General features: G+C 43.3%; 1 protein-coding gene across 1 annotated transcript in view; it reads right to left on the reverse strand.

Moving 5' to 3' along the window:
* The window catches only part of RNF216 (ring finger protein 216), a 173,100-nt gene that overhangs the window by 85,176 nt on the left and 67,950 nt on the right, over positions 1–19,974 (reverse strand). The window contains exons 10-13 of the mRNA XM_079719850.1: positions 18,429–18,479; positions 16,799–16,936; positions 14,709–14,857; positions 14,120–14,198 (exon numbers count right to left, since the gene is read on the reverse strand). Coding sequence (XP_079575976.1) covers positions 14,120–14,198; positions 14,709–14,857; positions 16,799–16,936; positions 18,429–18,479 — 417 coding nt within the window. The remainder of the gene's footprint in view (positions 1–14,119; positions 14,199–14,708; positions 14,858–16,798; positions 16,937–18,428; positions 18,480–19,974) is intronic.

Raw genomic sequence — 19,974 nt, forward strand, 5'->3', positions numbered from 1 at the left:
TCCTCCTTTCTAGGAATTCCTGTCCTCACCTGAGCCTGCACTGCACCTGCACACACTGTCGGCATCAGTCTCTGCCTTCCTTGTAAGGACAGCGGCTGTTTACTGACTGAGGAAGTGCTGGGCAGTGGGGTAAGTACTTCAGCTACATCACAGCATTTAACGCCCCCCCCCAACCGCCCTGGTGTAGATTTACTGAGATAAAACTGACAAGCCATTTACTTTTCACAAAAGCTCCACGACATAGGTGTAATTGTTCTCCTTTTATAGATAAAGAAAATGTGGCTCAGGGAGATGACGTTTTTACCCTAGGTCACAAAGCCAAGAAGAGGAAGAGCTGGAATTAAAGCATGAGCAGGTTTAATAACAAAATCCCTGTCTTATCCACTATGCCAGACTGTCTCCTTAGCTGCATCATACGCAGCAGCATGGATTTCTTTGATATTTACAGCCTCAAGGCACCCAGCACAGGGCTGGACCCAGAGCAGTGCATCCATGAATATTTCTCATGTAACTGTATTCAAAAAGAACTCTCAAAACAACGAACTTACTAATAAAGCCCAGCAAAAAAAGTACGTGTCCCAAGCAATGCTGCTGGAGAAAGGCAAAGCCTCTTCATTCTACAGAGAACAGGAAGTTCTGTGATTTGTCTCCTAGAAGGTGGCAACATTTTAACCCTTTAAAGCAGCTTCATTAAGAAGCACCAGAATGTTCTCTGGGGGCAAGACAGAGCAATGCCCATTTCCTGAGGGTGAGGGAAGTCGGGAAAAACCCGAGGCCCAGGCTGCTGCTCTGCCCTCAGGCCCCAAGTCCATACTGACAGCTGTGTCTGGACCACCTTGGCTCTGAAATGCACTCCACCATCTGCTGAAAAGTCAGCAGTCACCCTCTGAGAGTTTCAAGGGGAGAAATCTGAGGAGCTGTGCCAGCCTCCAAGGGGAAACAGGCATAGCGGCACTGCTTGTGCCCGCTTACCAGTCCCCTAAGCTTGGAGATATCATGGGTTCAGTTCCAGACCATGGCAAAAAGCAAATATGCTGTAAAGGGAGTCACATGAATTTTTTGATTTCTCAGTGCATATAAAAGTTATGCTGACAGGGCTTCCCTGGTGGCGCAGTGGTTGAGAGTCCGCCTGCCGATGCAGGGGACACAGGTTCGTGACCCGGTCCGGGAGGATCCCACATGCCGCGGAGCGGCTGGGCCCGTGAGCCACGGCCGCTGAGCCTGCGCGTCCGGAGCCTGTGCTCCGCAACGGGAGAGGCCACAAAAAGTGAGAGGCCCGCGTACCAAAAAAAAAAAAAAAAAAAGGAGTTATGCTGACACTATACTGTACAATGTACTATTAAGTGTACAATGGCATTATGTCTACAAAATGCGTATACCTTAATTACAACTTTTTTTTTTTTTTTTGCGGTACGCGGGCCTCTCGCCGTTGTGGCCTCTCCCGCTGCGGAGCACAGGCTCCGGACGCGCAGGCTCAGTGGCCATGGCTCACGGGCCCAGCCGCTCCGCAGCATGTGGGATCCTCCCGGACCGGGGCACGAACCTGTGTCCCCTGCATCGGCAGGCGGACTCTCAACCACTGCGCCACCAGGGAAGCCCCTTAATTAAAAACTACTTTATTGGTGAAGAATGCTAACCATCACCTGAGTCTTCAGAGAGTCATAATGTTTTTGCAATAGTAACATCAAAGATCACTGATCACCATAACAAATATAATAATAATGAAACAGTTTGAAACATTCCAAGAATTATCAAAATGTGCCACAGAGACACAAAGTGAGCAAATGCTGTTGGAAAAACAGCAACAACAGACTTGCTCAATGCAGGGTAGACATAAACCTTCCACTTGTTTAAAAAAAAAAAAAAAAAAAAGCAGTATCTGTGAAGTGCAATAAAATGAGGTATGCCTGTACAAAAATAAAAACTATTTCTGTACAGTTGAGGGGAAGCAAAAATAAATGTTTTATTCATACTGGCATTTCAGTTTAATGCATGCATATTTTTACCTTTCCCTATTTTGGGTGGATATCTATCTCCCTTTTAAGTAACGACTGCAAACAACAGCAGAGATGGTTATTTATTTGACCTTTATTAGGGAAGGCAGGGTGGGAAGAGGTAAGCAATATTTGCCTTTCTTTGCTTTTATTCTTCTTGGAAACACACAAACACACACCCCTAACTGGAAGACCTAGCTTCTCAAAGACAATGTTTGATGTGTTAAGATGTCAAGTAAGGAAGGGTGTGTAGTTATCAACCAAAATCTTTCAAGGATTGAGAAGCCTATGATGAACAGACTCACTACGCTGTTTACTATGGAGAATTTTAAAAAGTGGAAAAAAAATATTAAGACAAAAACAGAGTTAAATCCTGAAACCTCGCTCCTACAGTGCCAGCTCTACTCAGTGCTTGTTGGGAGGACGGCTCACAGAGATGGCCTTTCAGATCCACTCTGGACTGTTTGGGGGCGGTAGGGAGGCCCCCCTTTGGGTTCTCAGCTCCACCATTTTACCTCAGTGTCCACTTCATAGGGTGGCTATGGGGACCTACAGGAGCCTAGGGTCCCGCAAGGCACCCTTCCTGACACACCTGCACGCCACTGCAGCTTGAGGTCTTAAGCTGTTCAGCCAGAGCCCTTGGGCTCGGAAGGGAGTGACTCACCTTGAGAGAAGCAGGGGCAGCTGAATGCCTGAGAAGGAATTCCCACACCACCCCACTTCTTTTCTGGACTTGCATTATGCAGCATGGACTTCCATGCCAGTAAAGCAGCCCTCATTTGGGGACTTAAGAATCCTTGGGCCTCCCTGGTGGCGCAGTGGTTGAGAGTCCGCCTGCCAGTGCAGGGGATACGGGTTCGTGCCCCGGTCCGGGAGGATCCCATATGCCGCGGAGCGGCTGGGCCCGTGAGCCATGGCCGCTGAGCCTGCGCGTCCGGAGCCTGTGCTCCGCAACGGGAGAGGCCACAACAGTGAGAGGCCCGCATACCACAAAAAAAAAAAAAAAAAAAAAAAAAAAAAAAAAAAAAAAAAAAAAAAAAGAATCCTTTTGTTACCCAGACATTTGGTTCTTCTCAACGTTACTTCCTGAATAAAGGTCCTTCCTGATAATGAGAACAAGAGGCTCAAGCTTCATTCATATCTAGATAAATGTAAAGGCCTGTGCTCAGCACACGAGTCAGGGGACTGGCTGGGCCTCAAATTATAGTGCTGCTAATAAGTGCCAACCGTCCACTGTCACAGCTGGAGCTGCCCTGGCACTGACAGCTGGTCCAGGATCATTTACATTCTCTTCACGCAGCCATTGAGCTACTTTAGGCGGCTGCAGATGCCTGTTTTTAGCAACAAACTGGTTCACTGCAGATGTGAATTTTGGTTATATTTTACTGCTGCAGAGTCAATAACACTGAATGCTACCAAGGATAGGATGGTGCCTGGGAAGCATAAAAAAGATGAGTAGAGAAGAAAGCTGGCAGGTGGGAAAGATACATAAAAACAAATATAAGTGACACTGGGAAAAGATGAGTGGTTACACAGTCACTTCACATTCTCCACTAAAAGACACCAAACTAGGCATTCTTCACAGTTACTCTGATTAAAGGCTTCCCTAATAGCACTTGCTTCGTGAGTATTCTTAAAGCTCCACCTTGTGGTCCTGGTTACCTTTCGGGAAAGCTCTACTTACGTATCTCTGAGTTTATGGAGCAAAGTTATGGTTCTAGACAGTTAGAAAGAGACCCAACAGGGAAGCTTCTGACTCTAAAAAATATTCCAGAAGTATCACTTTCAAATCTCTTTTTAATCTAACACCCTGCAGTCCCACACCAAACCCATCCAATCCACTCCTAAAAGCAGCACATTGAAAACAAACTGATGAATCCTTTATCTGACAGCACACAGGACGCCGAGGGCCTTGACAAAGGCATTTCATCATATCAATGTAACAAAGACTCTCCCCCCATTTCATCAAAGATACAGTGTCTTACTAACTCTTCAGGGATTTCAGGGGAATGATTCCAGGCATTCAAGCCCATCTCCAGATAATGCATTAATATAAATGCCTCATCTCAGAGTGACAAGTTCCCGGAAATCTAACTGGAGTTTTGATTACTGGCAGTGACATTGCAATAAGGAAGCAGAAGCCCTTAGTCTCACAAGGGCCCAAATTAGCTTGTGGCTCATTTCTTGAAGATTAGGAATCCTCAAGGATTAACAGTTGGTTTAGCCAGGTAGCTGAAGAGAAAGAATGTCATAAGGAGAATGTGTACAAGTGAAAAAGGTAAAAGCATATGTCTTAAAAACAATGACTCTTTGATGTTAAATTCTGAATGCAAAGAGTGGTTTGCTTTGGTACTAAACCTAAAAGAATTCTGTCAATTCTGCTTACAGGACAGTGTTTTGCTGACACACAAGCTTTTGAAATGCCCAAGAGAAGACCTTTCTTCATGGAGTGTTAGTGCCACCTTGTGGCGAATCTTTCCATAGTTCCTAATAAGGATCAAACGTTTTACTTTTAAGTTCTCCCTTCTTTTCAAAGGACAGCTGGGAACTTCTCAGTAACCGTTAACCGGCTGTCACTGCCTCAGGTCCCATGAGACAGTTTTCCCTTTATTTCTCACAGTGGGCCAAACACTGCAGATCTTACGCTAATGTAGAAAGCAAGTCTAGAACATGAATGCTACTGTCCGCAAGTGAGGGTCAGGTTCTGAAGCACATGGTGATCTATAACACTTTATGATGCATTCTCTTCACTGTAAAACACTACTAAGGGACATAAAAAAATGTGAATCACTGGAAAGACTTATTGATAGCAGGACTCAACATTTTAAAGGTAATACTTTCCTTATAAACTCACCTATAAATTTGATGAGACTCTAATGCAAATGCTGCCAGCATCCTTAGGTGCCAGCATTCTCTAACTCCTGTGACCTAACTCCTAGAGGGCCTCACCCCAACCCCCCTGAGCTCCCTGCATTCTGCCCTCTGCCTTCCCCCAGGACTCCCGCCTTTCAATGCTTCTTATTCCTGACTCCAAAATCTTTCTGCAGCCCATATCTCTCCTGTGTTCCTGACCCTAGTCATGTCCCAAATAATTACCAAGCACCTGATATGTGCCAGGTACTGGGGAAAAATACGCTTACTGAATACGAATACCTCCACCCTCAAAACTCAACATGTGCAAAACAGAGTTGATCTTCTCTCCTGGAACCTTTTTCTATTCTATTTCCAATTTTGTGTGAATAGCATCATCACCCACTTAGTGGCTCAAACCAGAAAAGTGAGTCATCTGGGCTTCTCCCCACCCCCACAGTCAAATATCTCTTTCTAATCCTATCTCCCTACTACCTTTCCTTTTCTCTACCCCTATTGTCAGTTGTGGTTCTCATGATCTGTACCAGTCAGAATGTGCTCAGTTATGCTGTTGGAACAAACTCAAATTTCAGTAGCTCAAAACAAACTTATTTCTACATGTCTATCTTGGCAGAAGGAAAAGAGACAGTGAACCATATGCTCTCTTTTTTAAATTGTGATAAGAAACACATAACACGAAATCTACTCTATTAATGAATTTTAAGTGTACAGTACAGTACTGTTACCTATGTGTGCACTGCTGTGCAGCAGAGCTCTAGAACTTCTGTACCCTGTGTGACTGAAATTCTATACCCGTTGCATAGCAATTCCCCAGTTCCCCTCCCCTGGCAACCACAATTCTACTTTCCGCTTCTATGACTTTGACTACTTTAGCTATGCCTTGTCAGTGGAATCATACTGTATTTGCCTTTTTGTGACTGGCTTATCTCACTTAGTATAATGTCCTCAAGGTTCATCCATGTCGTAGAATCTCCTTCTTTTTAAATACTGAATAATATTCCATTATATGGATGGACCATATTTTCTTTATCTACTGGATATTTAGGCTGTTTCCATATCTTGATTATAAATAATAATGCAATGAACATGGTAGCACAAATATTTCTTCAAGATCCTGTCTTCAATTCCTTTGGATAAAAATCCAGAAGTGGGATTGCTAGATTGTATAGTAGTTTTATTTTTAATTTTTTGAGGACACTTCATACCATTTTCAATAGCAGCTGTACCATTTTACGTTCCCACCAATATCCTGTAATGGTTTCAATTTCTCCACATCCTTGCTGGCACTTGTTATTTTTTGCTTTTTTTTTTGATAGTGGCCACCCTAATAGATATGAGGTGATACCTCACTGTGGTTTTGATTTGCATTTCCCTGATGATTAGTTATATAGAGCACCTTTTCATATACCTGTTAGCCATTTGTATGTCTTCTTCACAGAAATGCCTAGTCAGGACCTCTGCCCATATTTGTTTTTTGTGTTGTTGTTGTTTGTTACTGAGTTGTAGAAATTCCTTATATATTATGGATATTAATGCCTTATCAGATAAATAGGTTGCAAATACTTTCTCCCATTCCAAAGGCTGCCTTTTCACTCTGTTGATTGTTTCCTTTGCTGCCCAGAAGCTTTTTAGTTTGATGCATTCCTATTTGTCTATTTTTGTTTTTGTTGTCTGTGCTTTTAGTGTCAGATTCAGGAAATTACTGCCAAGACTAATGTTAGGAAACTTTCCCCCTATGTTTTCTTTTAGGAATTTTGTAAGTTTCAGGTCATTTGTTTATGTCTTTAATCCATTTTGAGTTAATTTTTGTACATGGTATAAGGTAATGTCTAATTTCAGTTTTTTTACATGTGGTTATCCAGTTTTCCCAGCAACATTTGTTGAAGAGACTATCCTATTGTGTAGTCCTGGCACCCTTGACTATAATATGCATGGATTTATTTCTGGGCTCTCTATTCTGTTCCACTGGTTTCTATGCCTGACTTTATGCCAGTAACATACTGTTTGGATCACTGTGGCTTTGTAACAGGCTTTGAAGTGTGGAAGTGTGAGGCCTCCAGCTTTGTTCTTCCTCAAGATTGTTTTGGCTACTGGGGTTCCATATGAATTTTAGGATTGTTTTTTCTGTTTCTGTAAAAAATGCCATTGGGATTTTTTTTTTTTAAAAGATGTTGGGGGTAGGAGTTTATTAATTTATTTATTTATTTTTGCTGTGTTGGGTCTTTGTTTCTGTGCGAGGGCTTTCTCTAGTTGTGGCAAGTGGGGGCCACTCTTCATCGCAGTGTGCGGGCCTCTCACTCTTGCGGCCTCTCTTGTTGTGGAGCACCGGCTCCAGACGCGCAGGCTCAGTAGTTGTGGCTCAGTAGTTGTGGCTCATGGGCCCAGTTGCTCCGCGGCATGTGGGATCTTCCCAGACCAGGGCTCGAACCCGTGTCCCCTGCATTAGCACGCAGATTCTCAACCACTGCGCCACCAGGGAAGCCCGCCATTGGGATTTTCATAGTGAATGTACTGAATCTGTAGATGGCTTTGGACAGTATGACATTTTAATAACCAACTCACGCACATGGATGTCTTTCCACATACTTGTATCTCCTTTAATTTCCTTCAACAGTGTTTTGCGGTTTTCAGTGCATAAGTCTTTCACCTCCTTGGTTAAGTTTATTCCTAAGTACTTTATTCTTTTTGATTCTATTATAAATGGAACCGTTTTCTTAATTTCCTTTTTGGATTGTTTGTTGTTAACATATAAAAACTCAACTGATTTCTGTATATTGATTTTGTATCCTGCAACCTTGCTGAATTTGTTAGTTCTAACAGGTTTTTTTAAAAAAAATAATTTATTTATTTATTTTTGGCTGCGCTGGGTCTTCATTGTTGCGCACGGGCTTTTTCTAGTTGCGGCGAGCAGAGGCTACTCTTCATTGCAGTGCATGGGCTTCTCATTGCAGTGGCTTCTCCTGTTGCGGAGCATGGGCTCTAGGAGTGCGGGCTTCAGTAGTTCTGGCTCGTGGGCTCTATAGAGCGCAGGCTCAGCAGTTGTGGCGCATGGGCTTAGTTGCTCCACAATTATGTGGGATCTTCCTGGACCAGGGAATGAACCCATGACCCCTACGCTGGCAGGAGGATTCTTAACCACTGTGCCACCAGGGAAGTCCCTTTTCTGATCTGAATGCCTTTCATATCTTTTTCTCGCTTATTGCTCCAGCTAGGACTTCCAGTACTAATGTTGAACAGAAGTGGCAAAAGTGATCCTTGCCTTTTTCCTGATCTTAGTGGAGAAGTTTTAGTTTTTCACCAATGGCTGCAGGCTTTTCATACATGGCCTTTATTATGTTGAGGTAATTTCCTTCTACTCCTAGTTTGTTGAGTGTTTTTTATTATGAAAGGGTGCTGAATTTTGTCAAATGATTTTTCTGCATCAACTGAGATGATATAATTATCCTTCCGTTAATGTGGTCTATCACACTGATTGATTTTTGTAGAACCATCCTTCATTCCAGGGATAAATCCCGTTTGGTCATGGTGTATAATCCTTTTAAGGTGCTGTTGAATTTGGTTTGCTAGTATTTTGTTTAGGAGTTTTACATCTACATTTGTCAGGAACGTTGGCCTGTAGTTCTCTTGTGGTATCTCTGTCTGGCATTGGAAGTAGGGTGATGCTGGCCTTATAAAATGTATACTTGAGAGGAATGTATATTCTGCTCCTGTTGGGTGGAATGTTTTGTATGTCTGTTAGGTCCATTTGGTTTATAGTGTTGCTCAAGTCCTTTGTTTCCTTACTGATTTTTTTTTTTTAAAGAAGATGTTGGGGGTAGGAGTTTATTAATTAATTAATTTATTTTTGCTGTGTTGCGTCTTCGTTTCTGTGTGAGGGCTTTCTCTAGTTGTGGCAAGCGGGGTCCACTCTTCATCACGGTGCGCAGGCCTCTCACTATGGCGGCCTCTCTTGTTGCAGAGCACAGGCTCCAGATGCGCAGGCTCAGTAGTTGTGGCTCACGGGCCTAGTTGCTCCGCGCCATGTGGGATCCTCCCAGACCAGGGCTCAAACCCGTGTCCCCTGCATTAGCAGGCAGATTCTCAACCACTGCGCCACCAGGGAAGCCCCCTTACTGATTCTCTGTCTGCTTGTTCTATCTATGATTGAAAAATGGAGTAGTGAAATCTACAACTATTACTGAATTGCCTATTTCTCCCTTCAGATATGTCAATGTTTGTTTTGTATGTTTGGGTGCTCTGACGATGGATGCATATATATTTATCCCTGTTATATCTTCCTGGTTAATTGATCCTTTCACCATTATATAATGTCCTTCTCTCTTATGACAGTTCTGACTTACAGACTATTTTGTATGACATAAGAATGGCCACCCTGGCTCTCTTTCAGTTATCATTTGCATGAAATATCTTTTTCCATCCTTTTGTTTCCAATGTGCACCATTTAATTTTTTTAAATACAATTTAATTAATTAATTTTTGGCTGTGTTAGGTCCTTGCTCGCGGGTGGGCCCTCCCCAGCTGCGTAAGCGGGGGCCTCTCCCCACCACGGTGCACGTGCCTCTCACCGCGGTGGCCTCTCCGCTGCAGAGCATGGGGTCCAGGCGAGCGGGCCTCAGCAGCCGTGGCGCATGGGCTCAGCAGCTGTGGCTTGCACGTTCCAAAGCGCAAGCTCAGCAGCCATGGCGTACAGGCCCAGCTGCTCTGTGGCGTGTGCGGTCTTCCCGGACAAGGGACTGAACCCACGTCACCTGCATTGGCAGGTGGACCCTCAACCACTGCACCACCAGGGAAGTCTGCCATTAAATTTCAAGTGAGTCTTTTGTAGACAGTATATAGTTGGATTAAAAAAAAAAAAAATCCACGGCTTCCCTGGTGGTGCAGTGGTTAGGAATCTGCCTGCCAGTGTAGGCGACACAGGTTTGAGCCCTGGTCCGGGAAGATCTCACACGCCACGGAGCAACTAAGCCTGTGTGCCACAACTACTGAAGCCCGTGCGCCTAGAGCCCATGCTCCGCAACAAGAGAAGCCACCACAATGAGAAGCCAGCACACCACAACAAAGAGCAGCCCCCGCTCGCTGCAACTAGAGAAAGCCAGCATGCAGCAACGAAGACCCAATGCAGCCCCCCCGCCAAAAAAAAAAATCCACTCAGTCACTCTGTGTCTTTTGGTTGGAAATTTTAATCCATTTATATTTAAAGTAATTAATGACAGGGAAGAACTTACTACTGTAATTTTGTTGTTCTCTGTCTTATAGCTTTTTGGTCTCTTTTCCTCTTTTGCTGTCTTCCTTTGTGTTTCATTGAATTTCTCGTAGTGACATGCTTTGATTCCTTTCTTTCTTTTGTGTATATTTATAACAACCTATTTTCAGCTGGTAACAACTGTGATCACATACAAAAACTCTTTATATATTTTCCATAGTCTTGTCTTTTAAGTTCTATACAAGAGTTAAAAGTGATTATATACACACGTTACAGTATTCTGTTTGTCTACATATCCACCTTTATCAGTGAGCTTTATACTTTCACGTGCTTTTGTGTTTCTATCTAGCATCCTTTCATTTCAACTCAAATGACTTCCTTTAGCATTTCTTGTAGGGCAGGCCTAGTGGTGATGAACTCCCTAAGCTTTTGTTTATCTGGGAAGGTCTTAATTCCTCCCTCACTTAGTTATGCCAGATACAGTAGTCTTGATCGGCAGGGTTTTTTTCTTTTACTTTTTTAGCACTATGAATATATCATCTTACTCTCTTCTGTCCTGTAAGGACAGAAGACCCTTCTGTCCTGCAGGGTCCTGTAAGGACAAAAGACCCTTCTGTCCTGCAGGGTCCTGTAAGGTTTCTGCTGAGATATACCCTGAGAATCTTTTTTTTAAAATAAATTTATTTATTTTATTTATTTATTTTTGGCTGCACCGGGTCTGCGTGCGGGCTTTCTCTAGTTGCGGCGAGCGGGGGCTACTCTTTGTTGTAGTACGTGGGCTTCTCTTGTTGCAGAGCACGGGCTCTAGGCACGCGGGCTTCAGTAGTTGTGGCTTGCAGGTTCTAGAGCGCAGGCTCAGTAGTTGTGGCGCATGGGCTTAGTTGCTCCGCGGCATGTGGGATCTTCCCGGATCAGGGCTTGAACCCATGTCCCCTGCGTTGGCAGGCAGGTTCTTAACCACTGCGCCACCAGGGAAGCGCTCCTCTGAGAATCTTATGGGAGACTCACTGTACATGACAAGTTGCTTTTCCCTTGCTGTTTAAAAAATTCTCTTTGTCTCTGACTTTTGACCATTTGATTATAAAATGTCTGGGTCCATCTTAATTGAGCTCTTCATGATGATTATTTGGATTCTTTGTCAAGTAATTCACATACCTCTATTTCTTTAGGGACAGTTTCTGAATATTTATTTTGTTCCTTTGGTTAGACCATGGTTCTTCTTGTGCCTTGTTACTTTGTCAGGATCTATATACATTTGAAAAACAGCCATCTCTCCCCGTCTTTAGACTGGCCGTGTACAGGGAAAAATCTTTACCAATCAGTCGGGCTATAAATTATGGAGGACTCTCAAACCTCTTCTGTGGATGCACCTTCTCTGGACCTATGTGTGTACATTCCCAATTCAGAGAGGTTTTGCTGGCTTTTTTTTTTCAGGAGCTTGTAATCTCTTGCTCCCTCTGGTGTCCGTCTACAGTACTGCAGGTTCTCTGGAGGGGCTGTAAGATGCCCAGCTCTTTTTTGTTCTCAGTAGACCTCAGGCATCTAGAGTATGGTGGGTCTCGAGAATCAGTGCTCTGAGTTGGGCAAGAGAGAAACCAGTCCCTTGAAGAGCTCCCCCCTCCCCCAAAAAGCTAGAACATTGGGTATATGTCTCACTCTTCCTTTCTCCTGGAGGGAAAAGCCACAGAGACATAATGGCCTCTGTCTGCTACACTGTGGGTGCTTTGTAGCAGCAGCAAGCCTCTCAGCTCTTTTTTTCCTCAGAAGCTTCCAGGCATCTAGAGTATGCAGGGTCCTGTCAGTGCTGAGTCAAGTGAGACAGAAACCAGCCCCTTGGGCAGTACCCCAAAAAGCTGGGACACTGGATGCACACTCCAACTCTTCCCCTCCCTAACCAGAAGCTGGGAATTGGGGGTTTTCTCCTGCTCTTTCTACACTAAGCCAAGGAAAGGGGCAAAGGTGAGTGAGCGTATGCTAGTCCAAACCACTGCCTTTGTTCTTGATGATGTGAAACCTGGTGCTCCCTCCTGTTGGTGCTTAGATTCAGGAAAGACATAAGCCAGCCCCTTGGGTAAGCCCTCTGAGAAGTCTGAATGTTAGATGTATGTTCTAGTCTGCTCTTTGCCTCCCCAAGGAAGCGAGGAGTTAGGTGTTTCCTCCCATGTGTGCTACATGTGCTGGGGGACGGGCTCTGGGCAGTGAGCTCCACTAATTTTCCTACAGGCCTCAAGGCAGCTAACTGCCCTGTATGGAGTGCAGGAGCCTCGTAACTGGTTTCTAGATTTCTCACAAAGGAAACTGGTCCATGTATTGTTGAATCAGTGTTTCTGTGGGGGAAGAATTTGGGGCTACCTATTCCACCACCTTGCTGACATCACCCCTGAGCATTTATTTTACCACTTTTTTTGCAAGTGACCTCTCACCCATACTCACATTTCATTGGCCAAAAGAAGCTACACGGCCCCCTCCAAGCTCAGCAGGGCAAGTATATTCCTCCCACAGAGAGGAAGCAGAATATCTGGGTTTTCTGCCTAGCATCTTAAGAGCCTCTAGGAGGCTTTTACTGATATCCCAGGCTGGATATTCTCAAAATACTCACGGGATGCTGTTTTAGACTCATAAGTACCCTGATACATTCCTGTAACTGTCTCTGGCATTCCAAATCATATATGAGCACTTTCATTGGCAAGGTCTAATTTGGAATCATACCAGGAAATAAAATTCCTAGCTCAAACTAGCAATTCCAGGAGACTCCAGAGGGGGGTGACAGTGATGTGCATCTCTCACCTTGATTACTCAACAGCCAAACAGATCTCCCTGCTTTTTCACTCCCCCATCCTCCTGCCTCAGAATGGTGCTGAAGGCCTGCATGGCTCTGGCCCCTCCCAGTTCGGAAGCCTTTCTCTTCACACTCCCAGTACCAGTCAATGTCCAGGATACTACTGCTCCTTGGACCTACCACGTTCCACATCTTCACTTTCACTTTACTCCCACCCTTTTCGTCCCTTGGCTACCTCCCTTGCTCTCTGTATCTTAGTTCAGGCACTGCCTTCCCAGGCATTCTAGAGCTGAACACACTGGAAGCACACAGGACAGTCAGTGAGTCTGCTTTCTTAGTTCCAAGATTCCAGAGACTACTGAAACATTTGTTATAGCAACAGCCTGGGGTGGGGACAAATTACTAATGGATACATCCATTGTAAGAAAATATCCAGATTTTACACAGAAATGTTAATGTTGAAAACAAAATGAGTAAGGTTTTAGTCTATCAGTGTAGTTTCTTCTTCCTTTTCCAATATCTACTTTAATTTCTTCACTCCCCAAAAGGCGGAGATATTATAATATTCAACTCTGATACTCTATTTTAGGAAAATGGCTTAAAACATACTTGTCTATGTGGATGCCAATATTATATTCCTTAAAAACTCTTAAGTGGCTTATAAATGGTTGACAAATTTCAAGACATTCTTAGTTCACGGAATAGGAGTCTAAAGGGAAGAAAGATTTTCAGCAGCAAGGCGACTAGACAGCTTTGGTCTCACCTGACACAATCAGTCCTTATGTGAACAGCTGAGTGAATCATCTACCGCATGTGACAGACATGCCACCATGACGCCCAATTCTTTAATCAAAGAAATACCACTTGGACTTTGCAAGTGGCAGGAAGTGTGTGCACGCTCATGTGCGCACACAGAAAAGAAGTATTTGAGCACAAGGGGGTGGTGAAAGAGCAAGCAAGAAAAATACTGGCACAGTGGAATAAACACAGAACCCTTCACATTTTACACTGCAGTATCTGCCCTTCAGGAAGATGGCATAAAACGGGGATCCAGAGCTGTGTGATTAAAATTCCGTAAGTGGCCCCCATCTCTGCAACGAAGTCAACCGCCATTCACAGAGAACCAATCTTCACTTGCTTTCATGAAAAGGAGAGCACCCAAATCCTCCTCATGGGTCAGCATGCAGACAACCAGCACATACCTGTGCCCCAGAGGCAGTCCATAATACCACAGTTCAAATATGAATCTAGAAAAAATATGTGCCTCCCTACCTTCCGGCAGCGAGGATTGGGACAACTGAACCTCTTCACATCACTGTCCAACAGAGCAGGGAAGCTGCAAGAGGGGCACCTAGAATCAAAACAGCAGAAGGAATATTATTCAGAATATTAAAGCCTGATTTGTTCCATGTGATTATTCATACTAAGATGGAGTTTTCAGCTGGACAGCCACACCTCCTTTTGCTCCTTAACTTTTCCTTAAAACATGGACTGAGGCTCTGCTCTGTGCTGGCTCTCACCAGGAAATGCAGGTGCCATTCTGGGTCCTGCCTCAGTGCAAGCCACTCAGTATTTAACATACCTTTCTGAGAACTCCTTACACACGTCATCTTTCCTCTAACCAACGCACAAGGACTGTACCTATAAGCCAGATGATTAAGAGGTGCCAACGAATGTAGGTAAAAATACGAACTGCAAACTTTTCTATGAATACAATTATTCTCTTTTTTAAAAGCAAGAAATGCCAGAAAACCTGGAGATAGAGCTCTGTTACAGAATTTTCATCACCAATGAAAGGGCCCAGGCAGTCTTCCTGACAGGGAATGAGTTGACAAGTGACACTCTGACTCTGAGGACTCACCTGACGAGCTCATCAGCGTAGGCTGCAGCAACTTCTTCTTCTGCTTTTCGCTCATAGTATTTATACAGGATGGTCTGGGGAAGCACCTTCTCCAGTTCACTGGTTGGGAATGAACATGTGCAGCTGCCTTCCATGCAGCTGAGCTCTGACTAGAATGATACAGTCAGGAGGCAAAGGGAAAAAAAAAATTTAACCAAGTTTTCAGAAACACAAGAAAACTTCAGTGGTTAAATGCATCTTTCAATGGGAAGCAAATAAATCGTGGTTTGGAACACAGACTCTGAGATGGCAAAGGTCCCCTCTTCTGTCCCCTCTTCTCTGAGAAACCACACTCAAAACAAGAAAACCATGAAACAAAAACACAAAGTCCACCTTTGATTCTACCAGAGGACGTCTATCAGCCTAAACCACAATATATGAAGACGGGAAGTAGATGAGGAAGGATAAAATCGCTTAGCAGATTAGAGGAGGAAAGTCACAGCTCAGTGTCTGAAAAGCAGATACTCATGATAAGCAAGTTGATTCCCTCTACAGTCCGTGGAAAAGCTGGAGTTCCGAACCTCTTGGAAGGCAGAGATGAGTGGTAGGAGGGGAGGGGATTGACAAAATGCTATTGCACACTTAATAGGCTACAGTATAGTGTAAACATAACTCTTCTATGCACTGAGAAATCAAAGAGTTGTGTGACTCTTTTTATTGTGATATTTGTTTTACTGCAGTGGCCTGGAACCGAACTTACAATATCTTTAAACTATGCCTATATCCTGCTCATCACAACTACTCTGCTCAGTAACTGCTACTCACGGGACTTCCCTAGTGGCGCAGTGGGTTAAGAATCCGCCTGCCGATGCAGGGGACATGGGTTTGAGCCCTGGTCTGGGAAGATCCCACATGCCACAGAACAACTAAGCCCGTGCGTCACAACTACTGAGCCAGTGCACTACAGCCCGCGAGCCACAACTACTGAGCCCGCGTGCCACAACTACTGAAGCCTGCACGCCTACAGCCCGTGCTCTGCAACAAGAGAAGCCACCATAATGAGAAGCCCGCGCACTGCAACAAAGAGTAGCCCCCACTCGCTGCAACTAGAGAAAGCCCGCCGCAGCAACAAAGACCCAATGCAGCCAAAAAGAAATAAATAAATACATTTATAAACAAAAAACAAAAAACAAAAAAACCCCTGCTACTCAGTCCTTGACTAAATTACAACTGATTTTAGAATAATTGATGTCAAGTGGTTTGATTATTGGTGGGGCATTTATGAAAAGCAATTTTGGTTTTTAAGTGTTCATTAAGACAAAACAAAACTCCTTTCCATATTGTATGTTGGTGTCAAGAGAAACTGACTTTGGACAGAGAAATATAATCTTATATAAACTATTATTCATTTTATGGGTCTTCCCTGGTGGCGCAGTGGTTGAGAGTCTGCCTGCCGATGCAGGGGACATGGGTTCGAGCCCTGGTCTGGGAGGATCCCACATGCCGCAGAGCAACTGGGCCCGTAAGCCACAACTACTGAGCCTGCGCGTCTGGAGCCTGTGCTCCGCAAGGAGAGGCCGCAACAGTGAGAGGCCCGCGCACCGCGATGAGGAGTGGCCCCTGCTTGCCGCAACTGGAGAAAGCCCTCGCACAGAAACGAAGACCCAACACAGCCAAAAATAATAAATAAATTAATTTAAAAAATATTATTCATTTTAATACAACTATATAAAATGTTTTAAAAATTCTGTTAAAAAATACTAATTTGCAGCCTCAAATGTTCAAACAGCCTGCAAGATTCTCTTTTTGAGTTCATCCTTCATTTTAATTTCAAACAGAAGATGACTGAAGAAGTTGGTGCTCCGGTGAGCTGGGCGTGAGAGCATGGAAGAATTAAACCATTCCCTGAAAAGAAATCTGCTGTGCTTCAAACCAACATAATCACACAAATCAAAGGCTGTCTAGGAATCACACACATTAGCATGTCTTAGCAGAGTTCCATATCACCTCAGAAAAGGCACTTCCATGAGGCATTTACACTTGTCTATAAATGTGGTGTCCTCAAACTCTGTGAATATTTCCTATGTATGGACACATTGTACGGTTCTTACCTTTCCAGATCCAAAGACTGCCTCTTGGGCATATCTGATGAGACACTCTTTGCAGAACAAGTGAGCATCTGCACACTGCGTCAGTTCCTCAAATGGAAATTCCCCGTAGCAGCAGCGGCACTCAATCAACTGGCCATCCTGCAAGCCACCAGAAACACACATGAAATTCCCTACACTCAAGTAGAGGGGGCAGCCATGTTTCATATTCCCCCACCCCCAAATACATTCTGAGGTGAAAAGCAATCCCTAGAAGCCATAAAACAATGATGAGCTGTTTTTTTTTGTTTTTTTTTTTTTTGCGGTACGCGGGCCTCTCACTGTTGTGGTCTCTCCCATTGCGGGGCACAGGCTCCGGACGTGCAGGCTCAGCGGCCATGGCTCACGGGCCCAGCCGCTCCGTGGCATGTGGGATCTTCCCGGACTGGGGCACGAACCCATGTCCCCTGCATCGGCAGGCGGACTCTCAACCACTGCGCCACCAGGGAAGCCCAAGCTGTTTTTGCTGTATAAATCTAGCTTAAGATGCTAGTACAAATATTAATACGTAGCTAAAGACAGTGAGAGTTTCATGTTTTTTTGGGGGTATTCTTTGGTATCATCCTTTGTATAAAGTTATCATATTCATGAACTCCATGGTACCAGCAGAACTGTAACATCTATAATCAGATGTTAACATAACAGTCAGGGACAAGTGGCATGAGGGATATTATTTTAAAAGTTTTGGGCTTCCCTGGTGGCGCAGTGGTTAAGAATCCGCCTGCTAGTGCAGGGGACACGGGTTCGTGCCCCGGTCCGGGAAGATCCCACATGCCGTGGAGCAACTAAGCCCGTGCACCACAACTACTGAGCCTGTGCTTTGAGCCCGTGCGCCACAACTACTGAAGCCCGCACGCCTAGAGCCTGTGCTTTGCAACAAGAGAAGCCACCACGATGAGAAGCTCATGCACTGCAACGAAGAGCAGCCCCCGCTTGCTACAAGTAGAGAATGCCTGCACATAGCAACGAAGACCCAACGCAGCCAAAAATAAATAAATAAAATAAGTTAAAAAAAAAAAAAAGTTGGATTTTGCTCCTTATTATAAGACAAGAGTGCGATGGGGTCACGACTGAGCCCAAGCTTTATCTTAAGTGACTACTGAAGCTATATAAAGCAGCATCTCAAGTACTGCGAGTACCAGGAAACTTATGCTTTTTATTAAGGGCAGTGATTGATCCAGTCACTAGTCCATTTCTACCATGTTAGAAAAGGCCACTACATGAGGATGGCTGACATCATACAAAAGCCATCTGGTCCTGAGGTTAGACACATCTCTTCCTTCTAACTCTATAAGTGATACGTGAATCCTAAATTTTGCTCTAAAAGTCTATCCAATGGATTCCAGGCAATGTTTTTTAAGGGGCACGACTCTAACAATATTATCTTCCCTCCAAATCTGATCCAATTTGGAAGCAAAAGTGACTATAATGGTTTAAGTACCTGACTGTAACTTAGCCGAAGCTCAAACTCAGCAGATCAACAGCAAAGGTTATACGGGAACCAATTTGTCATCAAAATGCTCAGGAAATGTGAGAAGAGAAAACAGCTAATGAAAATACCCAGAATAAATTGATTAGGTGAGATTTTAACTACCTTTTGATACTGTTCTTCATTCATCTGCAGGGCAAGCAAAAAGTCTTCGTGCTGAGGAACAAAAAACCATACACACAGATGCAAATTTAGTCAAGATGCCACAAACCATTTAGCATTTACTTTCATAAACATAAAAAAACCCTATTATTAATAGTCATCTCTTCAGTTACATAGTTTAGTAGTTTAAAAAGTTACCTGAGAGTAAATTTAAAATGCATCAGAACACTACACATGAAAAAGGAAACCATATAAGTACCAGAATATATGGGGGAAATTCCTTAAATCTGACTCAAAATATAGAAGGAATAAAAGACTGACATAAAACACTTATGAAGAGTACAGAATAGCATAAGCGAAAAAAAAAAAAAATGAATGGGTAAAAACCAAGCTTGACAACATACTTTGTTGGTGAGGTTAGCGGGAAACAGGCACTCTTGTACATCACTGGTGGGAATGCAAAACAGTACAACCACTATGGAGGGGAATTTGGCACCATATAACAGTTACGTAAGTTTTTACACTCCAATTCATCAATCACACTTGTAGGAATCTATTCCAAAGTTACCCTGGGGCAGAAATATGAAGTGATGTATGCGCAAAGTTATTTATCATGGCACTATTTATAATAGCAAAAAACTGGAAACAACCCTGAATGTCCCTCAATAGGGGAATAATTGAATCAACTCTGGTACTGCAGACAATGGGACACTAGGCAGTTTTAAAAAGGAAAGAGAAAAATCTCCATGGATTGCTGTGGAGTCAAGAAGCACAGTTAAGTGAAAAAGGCAAGGGTAGAACAGTGTGTACCTTTTAATAAGAAAGAAAGGTTTATAAATAAATATATATATATACACATATATGCTTTTACATAAAATAAGAAAAGACAAACCAAAAACTATTAATAATGGTTATGTATAGAGGGAGTTAGAGGACATGGGGAGGACAGACAGGACAGAGGCTAGATCTCTCTGAATGTTCCTTGTTTTATAGTTTTGACTTTAAAAATACTTTACGTAACTGAACAACAGAATTAAATGAAAAAGAAATTAAAAACCAATTCCTTAAAACTTAAAAATAAACAAATAAACTTCTTTGCTTACCAAGTTAATGGCATAACCACACACTTATTTCAAGTAACTTTATAATATTTTAATTTCAAATTCCTAATCTAAGTTATAAATAAAACCTAGACCATATTTAGCAATATTATTGGTAATAATACTGGGTTGTTATTTGAGATCTACTAAGTATACAACATAGGATAAAGGAAATAAGCCGTTATGGTAATGTAATTAAGAGCCAAGATTTTCAGCATAAGAGAAAAGAAATGCTTACATAAAATGAAAAAAGTAAAAAAAAAACCTGTAAACCAAAGTTGAAATAAAAATCTTAGTATGAATTTTCACTAAAAGAAAATATGACACCTTGGAAAAGTTGGTGATTCCAGGTCCAGGTTAGGAAAAGCAGAAGTTGAACCTGGGTCACCAGGTGTGCCAGAAAGCAAGGATACTGTCAAAGACGACTAGGTCCAGGACAGAGGAACTAA

This window comes from Hyperoodon ampullatus, assembly GCF_949752795.1.
Source record: "Hyperoodon ampullatus genome assembly, chromosome: 14".
Lineage (NCBI taxonomy): Eukaryota > Metazoa > Chordata > Mammalia > Artiodactyla > Ziphiidae > Hyperoodon > Hyperoodon ampullatus.